The sequence below is a fragment of the Oreochromis aureus genome, linkage group 18 (genome assembly GCF_013358895.1).
Source record: "Oreochromis aureus strain Israel breed Guangdong linkage group 18, ZZ_aureus, whole genome shotgun sequence".
Classification (NCBI taxonomy): domain Eukaryota; kingdom Metazoa; phylum Chordata; class Actinopteri; order Cichliformes; family Cichlidae; genus Oreochromis; species Oreochromis aureus.
The window spans coordinates 337,720-347,908 of NC_052959.1; the positions used below are offsets into that span (position 1 = coordinate 337,720).

The following is a 10,189-nucleotide window of genomic DNA, read 5'->3' on the forward strand; positions in this document are numbered from 1 at the left end:
CTTTCAAACGTACACACGAAGGACTACGGGACAACTACAGGACCACGGCCAATCACAGAGGTCCCGCCCCTGACTATCTCTGATTGGGACACACGATAGGGGCATGATGTGTGTAAGTTGTTGACCACACGGAGACTTTCAGAGTTGCCGAGACTGTTTTTGTCTTTTTTACTGGAACAGCTGGTCGCACCAGTGCGACCACAGATTTTTTTTAGTCATACCACTGAAAAACTTGGTTGCACTCTAGAGCCCTGTTAGGTCCTGTGGTGATAACTGCAGAAGGCTGGTGACCACTGGGCACTCAGCACAGGGCTCTGTGACTTTATGTGGCCTACTGCTTTGTGGCTGAGCCGCCGTCATCCCCAACCACTTCCACTTTGTTATGATACCACCAATTTCATGAGTGGACTTGTTAGTGTCCTATCACCACGCTGGAGTTCACTGAGAGCGACTCATTACAAATGCAACCTGCATTGCAACCTGCTTGGTTTTATACACCTGTGGCCATGGAAGTGACTGAAACACCTGAAATCAATGAGATGGGTGGGTGAGTGAATAGTTTGGGCATCTTTCCAAATAACAGCGGCTAAATCATTCAGAGAGCTCACTTTAAAAATCTGATTATATGACCACAATTAACAGCCCTGGTACTCTGCTATGCGTGTTATGGAGGATAAAGTATACAATGATAGATACGATGAAGCGGTTCTCCTCGTGTCCTTCATGCTGTGACAAATCAAACTGGACAATCTCAGAGGATTACTTGTTGCTTTGAAGTATCCAGTAACACAATTTTACCCCTAAAAAGGACTAACACAGGAAATTGGAGGTATGTCTATTTGCTGGGATGTATCCAATAGCTCCACATGAAAAGAAAACATCAGAAAGCATGCAGTAACATACCACTTTGTTGTTCTGTAAACTCCATGTTCATATGAGCACGGCACAAACATGCACAGTGCTGTCCTCCAGATCTCTGCAGAGTCTCTGCTCTGTCACATTCTGTACACACTGTTCAGCCCAAGCAGCTCCTCTTAGCTCTTATATAAGGGCTGCTGTGCACGCCTTCTAACTTACCTCGATTCCCTCGAGCTTTTAGAGTGTGTCAGAGCTCATGCACGTCCACATGTGCACACAGCTTTGTATGCTTCAGAGGACATTGGAGCTCTGCACAGTCTCAGCAGACTTCTGATCTTTAGCCAGCTTTTACAAGGACGTTTTTTCCTCATTGGGGCAGAATGTTTTCAAACACACACATTTTAAACGCCACGTCATACAACTGCAGCTGCATCCACTTCCTCAGTGCAGCAGGCTGGTTCGGTTTGTGGCGCCAGTATGCAACAGTACGCAGCACATTCCACTGATGGTGGCAGCGACCTATGTGCAGGAACCAAATCCCACGCCTGGCTTTGTTGTGACAGAGCCCCAGAAAGTCACTAGCATTAGATCAGACTGCTGTTTGTTGAAGCTAGCGTCGAGCTATTTTGATTAGATCACAGTGACAGAGCAAACAAACTAGTCAATGACTTGAGCAACTCTGCAGTTCCAGGTGTCCACAGGTGTCTTTAAAACCTCTCTAACCCCATTTCAACTGGACTGGAAGACAAAACATCAGACTCAAAGTCAGCGGATATGAAACATTAATGAAAAAGATATTTGATTGAGTTTATTTATCATTTAAAGTTAAAGAAAGATGAATTGACTGTTTGTTTGACTTAATATTTAGTTTACTGCTTGTTGAATTCCTGTATTTCTTTGGTTCTTTGTGGTTTTCTCATTAACTTCCATTATATTCGTCTATGTTGAGTCTTCAGTAGGGCTGTTCGATATAACGATATATATCGGATGACGATATAAAAACGTCTATCGTTTCATTTTACGCTATCGTTTGTTTCGTGGTGTCGCAAAATAAACTGTTTACGGCAATATTTTTTCATTATTTTGATGGTCACTGTAGTGGCTATATTAATTTCCTAAAGTTCTCTCTTTCTCTTATTTTTAATATAACCACACTACAGACGGACAAGCGCTTGTTTTTATGCGTTGTCGTTAGCAACAATGACGGTAAAACCACCTCGTGTCCGCTTGTTTATTTTCCACATAAACCTTTCACAATAAAGCTCAAGATCCTGTTGAGACTTTTCAAAATAAACTGAATCACGTGAAAGATGCAGAGTATTTACGGATGAGAAGCAAAAAAGAGCCGTCAGGTGCTAAAAAATAAACCTTAGACTCAAACGTTAGAACAGGCTTTTCCCCGCAGCACGCCGTGTAATAAATACTCACAAAGAAAACGGCGGCCGTTACAACCTATGTCTAAAAATGTAGCGTTTCATGCATCTGTTAAAACACTCGACTCCAGGTACGCGACGCCCAGCTGGAAACACTTCACGCAAGTCGAGCTGCCCGAGATTCACAGAATTTACAGAAAATGTTACATTTTTGTGATTTATATCGTTATTGGACGATAGATGTCTTAATATCGGGATATGAGATTTTGGTCATATCGCACAGCCCTAGTCTTCAGTTCTTGTTCGTCTTATTGGGGTTGCTTTTGCTTTTAGTTTCCTGTCGCGTTCCATTTCTGTGTTTGTCCTTCAGCTTCCATGTTTCCCTGTCTTATCCTCGTCTCCCTCCATGTGTCAAAGTAATTCCATTCCACTGTCAGTTATGTCTCCCTTCATGTTTTATTTTGGTAGCACCTCTGTGCCTTTCTCCTGTTCCTCACTGTGCCACAGCTGTGTAACCTCTGGGTTCCCTTTGCACCTACACTGTATTCTTGGTTTTGAACTTATTCTCTGGACATCAGCATTAAACGCTCATGTTGAGTTAAATTTCTGCATCACGCATTTGGGTCTGCAAAATTAATCACACAGCCTATTATGACAGCTCCAAACCAAAACACGATACCTGACACAGATGCACAAAGCGCTGTGCTCTCATGCAAGGTTACATGGAGCCACCGCCATGCTCAGGGTTGAATTTAGAAAAACAACACGCTCAGCAAATGCAAAGGACACAAAACATCACACATCAGCCCCAGAGGAGCAGACACAGCCATTACCCTTCCATCTGTGATGTACTCAAGCAACTCCCAGCCCTTTGGAGAGGGGAAGCAGCAGCCCTGAGAGACGGTAATGTGGAAAAGTCAAGAAGGCATGTGACAAGGAAACATAATGATAAATGGGAAAGTGCACATTTTTCAGCAGAAATACACCAATGACAAAGACGACGAGATCTGCCATCCAGGTAGGCGTATGATCACATGCTCCAAAGTCACGACAAGCACTTTACGGTTTACTCTCTACTCTTTAATCTAGAGTCAATATTAAATGAGCAGCTGCCACTGTTTGATCACATGAGGTAACAAAGTGCACACGTCTTGCAGCCATTGGTTAGCTGTGAAAAGGACCTGCCTAAGTAAATTTGGAGGAAGGCATTTGTTCATTCATGGAGCACATTTGGAGGAGAACTCGCGGCTGACAGATGGGTGGCTGTGGCTCAGAGCTTGGTGGCTCTGCTCCAGTCTACATGCCAAACACAACTAGGCAAGACACGAACCCCAGTTTCTCTCTGATGCATCTACTGGAGTATGAAAGGCTGTGAATGGTTGATAAGCGCTTTATGTGCTCCAAGAGAACAGAAAACCAGCCCAGAACTCTTTCTTATAACCAAGCAGGTCATAAATACGGAGAAAACTGAGGAATCTCAGTGATTTTAACCAGGATATATCCTTCCTACACATATGGAACAAATACAACACTAATGTGTAGGACTGAGTTCTTGCATTTAAATCAATAGCAAATTGATCGGTTCTGATATATCACTTTTCTGCTCTACTTAAGAGCATTGAAAGTACATGATACGACACCCCTCATTCACCTGGTCATAGTTCTCAGGCTATCATGACTCTTCCCAATCTAGTGAAGTGAATCACTCTGAATGTGACAAACTGTATTTACTTACAGCTGTTAGACGCCTACAGAGTCGTGGCTGTTTTTAATGCATTGAGTGTCTAAAGATCATGGACATGATCATTTGTGCCATTTTGAATCCTGTATCAGTGATGCTGAAAAAATACTTCATGCTTGTATTATTCTCAACTATTGTGATTCGTTACCATCAGGTTCTTTTAAAAACCTCCTTGAAAAGCCTTCAGCTGATCCAAAATGCTGCAGCAAGAGTCCTGGCAGGGACTAGAAAGAGAGAGCAGATTTCTCCAGTTTTGGCTTCCCTTCATTGGCTTCCTGTTAAATCCAGAATTCAAAATCCTGCTCCTCACATACAAGGTCTTAAATAATCAGGCCCCATCTTATCTTAGGCTACGTTCACACTGCAGGTCTTAATGCTCAATTCTGATTTTTTGATCAAATTCGATTTTTTTGTCTGCTTGTTCACACTACAAATAAAATGCGACATCAAACGCGCTCTAGTGTGAACGCTCAAAGCGTCCCGCATGCGCAAAAGAAGACGTCACACACAACTCGCTCTGTTTAGACCCAGAGCAAACAATATTGTTTGACTGATGGCCCTTAATATAAAGACTTCGAACTTTATGTTTCCAAATTTTTTGCTTTAAGTTATTTTGTTATTTACATAATAATGTAAATAACCTAATAATGATCCTTTTTGCTGTTTTAGAGGAGCGGTGCTTCAAAGGATAGTCGCAGGTTTCTGTCAGAATCTGCAGAAAATACAGTAAAAATAAAATGTTCACATTTCTCCAACGTTGTCTTCCCAACAGTTTCACCGGATGGCAAGAAATCGTTCGCGAAGTCCTATCGGGCGCTTCTCCGGCGCTGATAATTGGCGTCTGTCTTGTGTCAGTGACGTAAAAGACGGATTTAATGCGACATGACCGTTCAAACAGCAGTCGCTTTCTAAAACATCGGATATGTATCGGATTCAGGACCACATACGAAAGTGACCCAGATCGGATTTGAAAATATCGGATTTGTGCCGTTCACACTGTCATACCAAGATCGGATACGGGTCGCATAGGGGCGAAAAAATCGGATTTGATGCGCTTTCGCCTGCAGTGTGAACGTAGCCTTAATGACCTTGTAGTACCATATCACCCTATTAGAGCACTTCGCTCTCACACTGCAGGCCTACTTGTTGTTCCTAGAGTATTTAAAAGTAGAATGGGAGGCAGAGCCTTCAGTTTTCAGGCCCCTCTTCTGTGGAACCAGCTTCCAGTTTGGATTCAGGAGACAGACACTATCTCTACTGGATTTCAAACTTGCCTTTTGGGTAAAGCATATAGTTAGGACTGGCTCTCTTAGCTATGCTGTAATAGGCTGAGTCTGCTGGGGGCTTCCAGTGGTGAACTGAGCATTTAAATTTGTCAAGTTTGATACAGTTTTGACTTTGTCTCTTTGTCTCTGGACAAGAGCGGTGACGTCCATGACACAGCCCACTGTTTGTATGTGGGATAACATAAGATTACAGAGAACCTGGTAAAAGGGACTACAACATTAGGAGGTCTGTTCATAGCGGTAATTGTATACTTGGTTAGACTGAAATGGAACAAATGGGCAGAGTTTAAAACCAATAGCTTCACAAATCTGTTACAAATCTGTTTAAACTCACTGAAATGAAGCCAGAACTAAATTTGGGATTGCAGTTATTTGTGTTATACACCAGGAGGCAGTGTGTAACTCGGTGCTAAAACCATGTTACTAATGTTATAAAGAAAATAGTTTACCAAGACAAAAGCACTGACACACTGACAGACGGGGTTTTCACTTTTCCACAACATGTTGACAGCCTGGGCAAAGTGCTAACACAAGGATTAGAGCACATTTGAATTTCTGGTTTGTTTGTTTTGTTTTTTTATGAACAAGTTCTCAGATGCATTTCTGCTTCAAACACTGAACATGACCTTAATGCATCTGTTAAAGCTCCAAAGAGACAATATTTCTCTCACTCAACAAGAAAAACCCTGGAAAAGCTGCAGATGGAATTATTAAACTACAAGTAAAATAGCAACAGCACTTTAGAAAACATTAAAATCTTTGAAGTTCTGCAAAAACTGAATAGTTTGTTCACGAGTGTTTTTGTCAATGCTAAATAAATAGTATTAAAATGTTAGCATTCTTACTATGCTTATTTCACAAATGCATTGCCTGATTCTATCTACTCTTATTAATAGCAGTTTATAAAGAGATCAGTTTATTCGAGCAGCTTTCCACGACAGTCCAGTTTCTCATGTAGCCCTCTGAGCCCACCCCTGGGCTACAGGGACCACTCCCCTATGTGTCAGGGATAAAAGCATTAACCACCAAACAAAAGTGGCTGCTTTTGGACCCAGCAATTCTTGGGATTATCCTGCAGGTAAATACCTGGACCTCACACGCATTCATGCGTTCATGTGTTCACATAAACAACTTAGAGCTTTGTTTGCACTTACCAAAGTACACCTAAGTTTCCCTATGCTGACAAAGTACCAACTATAGTAGCAGACTCTGTAAAAAAAAAAAAAAGACAGCGTAATATCTCCAGCAATTAGTCAAACTGAAAATGTTTTTGGAGACCAAAAGCAGCTATTCTACTCTGGGCCACAGTTTTTTCTAAACGTCACACACTGCCTTTGGATTTACTACAGCATGCAAAACTCTTCTACATGTCTGCTACATCTATGTGCTGTAAAATAGAGGAAAACGTAGTATTACCTGCTTTAATTACGTGAATTATGCAACAAAAGGAAGGATGGAGACTATGGGACGAAGCAGGTTGGACATGGAGTGTTTTAACAGTCACTGAGCTTGATGTAAAGAGACATATTACAGATCATACAGAAACAAGGGGGGGAAAAAACATCTGATTTTGCACTGCTCCAGTGGTGAGCATGCCGTGTCCTTTTTGAGATTCATTCACAGTCATTCTAGGTATAAAAAACAAACAAACAAGAGCGCTGGAGAAAAGTGGGGTAATACACCAAGAGTGGACTGGTTAACTAACAATGAACTAAACATTTTTTCAGAAATCTTATTACTCCATCTGTGTGAATTTCCAATGTTTAACATATTTTTTCAGACGTGTTATGTTGGTCTTGTTGTTCTTTCCCGATCTTCTTCTTTCTCCTCTGCTCTTCTCCCTGTACACTAACTGCTGCACCTCCACCCACCAGTCTGTCAAGCTAATCAAGTTTGCAGATGACACCACCGTTATTGGACTCATCTCGGACGGGATGAGTCTGCCTACAGGAGGAGGTTGAGCGTCTGGTGTCCTGGTGCAGCCACAACAACCTGGTGCTGAACGCCCAGAAGACAGTGGAGGTTATTGTGGACTTCAGGAAGCACACAGCCCCACTCCCCCCCATCATCCTGACTGACACCCCCATCACCTTTGTGGACTCATTCCGCTTCCTGGGTACCACCATCACCCAGGACCTGAAGTGGGAGCCCACCATCACCTCCGTCATAAAGAAAGCCCAGCAGAGGATGTACTTCCTGAGGCAGCTGAAGAAATTCAACCTGCCAACACGGACGATGATGCAATTCTACCCTGCAATCATCGAGTCCATCCTCACCTCCTCCATCACCGTGTGGTGCTGGAGCCACTATCAGGGACAAACACTGCAGCGTGTTGTGCGCTCTGATTGGCTGCCATCATCTCCAGGACCTGTACACCTCCAGGACACTGGGGCGTGCAGCTCGGATCACATGACCCTTCTCAGACACAGTCTGTTTGACCTGCTCCCCTCAGGCAGGAGGCTCCAGTCCATTCGCACCTGAACCTCTCGCCATAAGAACAGTTTCTTCCCCTCTGCTGTTGGAACATGAACAATAACCATGACTGTTCCCACCACTAACACATGACCCTACACTGTGTTCACTGCATCATTCCATGTTTGGCACTGATCACCACCTGCACTCATGTATATATCTATCTACTTAGCACTTTTAAGTTTTATTTTTATGTTTATTTAAGCGTTATATGACAGTATGTTTGCACTAAGTACCGCAGCAATTTCCTAATGTTGTAAACCTGCTCAACATTTGGCAATAAAACCCTTTCTGATTCTGATTCTGATCTGTGCCAGCTAAACAAAGACATCTCACTATAAGCTGTTTTAGTGTTTACAGGTCTGCACTACACTAACCAGACGCTCATCTCCCGCTGTCACCACAGTGGAATCGTTTTCCATCCATCCGTTTGCAGAACACTGTCATGGACTCATCTGACCTGGTTGTATAGTTTCCTGTGCTAACCCTATCCCTGAAATTTGCAAAGGGAGAACAGTAAACGATGCACAGTGGGGTGAGGACAGAGTGTACTCGGCATGTGGCTTAGTCGTTTACATCAGCATACACCACATGGGGCCGTCATCGGCCTTTGAGTTATCACCCTTACTCAATCATAAAGTACGTTAAGATATGACAACGAATATTTAATTTTTTTGCACCTCACATGTTATTTCCAAAAAATAAACAAAAACGGGACTGAATGAGATTAAAGAGAAGACTACACTGGCTCAGCGACGGGCCTAAAACTACAACCACCATGGAGGACAGCTTTTCTATAGGATGGAGGAGAGCCCCGCGAGCCACGTATGAGCCCACCGCGGATACTGACACGTGAGCAGAAAGTGACGGGGATAAACTGGGGGCGGGGTGCCCCGAGTCCACACTGACTGGCTCAACAGGCCTACCAACATCACTAACGCAACGCAATGAAGCCTCACGACAGACGGCTAACGTTATCTGTCGCGTGCGAGGCAATGTTGCCCGTTAATCCCGGGAGCTCGAGTCGCCATGGTGAACCGCCCGATCTGAAGGCTGGATGAAGCGGCCGTGTCAGGCAGACCTGCGCTGTTGCGATAATGTACGACTATCCGCACTGGAGGCAGGGCTAACCCACAAAAGCACTAAGGTGTCGCTTAGCTCGAAGTCTCTTTATAACCGCCGCCGACTCCTGAACGACGGCTAAACCATCCCCGTACGGAGCAGTTAGCTACAATGAAATAACAGAGTGACAGCCAATCAACTTTCAAATGCCTGCCAGTGAAAGCTGACGGCTGCGTCATCCCAGGCAGCGCTCTCGGGACAGAATCAAACCCACCTTTTGGTTTTGGGTTCCCTTTGCCGCTTTTCTTTGAAGCCATGGCTGAGTCCTTGGTTGCAGGACCGGAAACGTCCGATAGAAGACGGGAACGACCGGTGCTTGTTGAAAGGAGAAAAGAAATCAAAATTTCTGCTCCTATCTGATAAAACTCACAACCAAAGAAACCCCGCCCGCTTTACCACTGACGGCTCTCTCGGCCAATGAAAGCCTTGTTACACAAAGATGGGCGGGGTTTGGAAATGTTATGACCAATGGGTATCGAGAAGCCTTAGGCTTATTCAGCCGTGTGGATAGTCTTATCTTTGCCCCTCCCTCGCTCCTTTGGAACGTGGCAATATGGTAGATTCCCCCTCACTGCGATGTTTATTTATTCCACTTACCATTTAAACATCTAAATGTCAAAAATATGAGCATAAAACATTTCTCTTAACAACAGCGTAAAGATCCGTGGCTTTTAAAATCAGTGTTTACAAGCAAAACAAAGAAAAACAGCAGTAATAGTGAGGACATTCAAATAGTTTCTGCTGGATATTTGATCACAGTGCTAACATATTACGTTTTAAAATACACGATATTCCATAGTACTGTATAACCAGTGAAGAAACCGTTAGTAAACAGTAATACTAATAGTAAATAGCATAATACTACATTTACTAATGCAATGGTTTCAGTCAGCCAGATATTTTGCTAATAATTTAATTGGCCAGTCTATCCCCGGAGGCAGCACGAGCGATAACTCAGCGATAACTCATTGGACTCATTTCAGTTTTTGTCGTTTAAATGCACTGAATAAATGGAGATATTTACATATGTACCTCCTACCAGTGCGTGGCGGTAGTGTACCAATTCGTCGTTTGCCAACTGCCAATGATTTAATAACGAAGAAGAAAAGTCAGCCAATGAGTATCCCAGGTGCATCGCTGTTTATACAGGATGTGTGGGAGCAGGAAGAACACAGGAGATGCAGATGCATCCCTCAGCAAACCATCTCAAATATTTCCTTGTACAGGTATAAATCCACACTGTAACATGTATGTTATCACTAACATGACTGGATGTTGTGCTGCACAGTTATTTGTCAACAGAAATTCTTTGGATTGAGCAGCATTGCCACAGCCAC

The 10,189-nt window shown here is 43.3% G+C and overlaps 1 protein-coding gene across 2 annotated transcripts in view; it reads right to left on the reverse strand.

Moving 5' to 3' along the window:
* The window catches only part of LOC116321936 (fibrous sheath CABYR-binding protein-like), a 39,322-nt gene extending 30,079 nt beyond the window's left edge, over positions 1-9,243 (reverse strand). Inside the window, exon 1 of one of the 2 annotated variants that reach the window (XM_039601911.1) lies at positions 9,067-9,243. In XM_039601911.1, coding sequence (XP_039457845.1) covers positions 9,067-9,109 — 43 coding nt within the window. In that variant the 5' untranslated portion in view covers positions 9,110-9,243. Of the gene's footprint in view, positions 1-903; positions 1,013-9,066 lie in introns of those variants that run through there. The other variant, XM_039601913.1, reaches the window with a different exon arrangement.
* Positions 9,244-10,189: the final 946 nt, after the last annotated feature.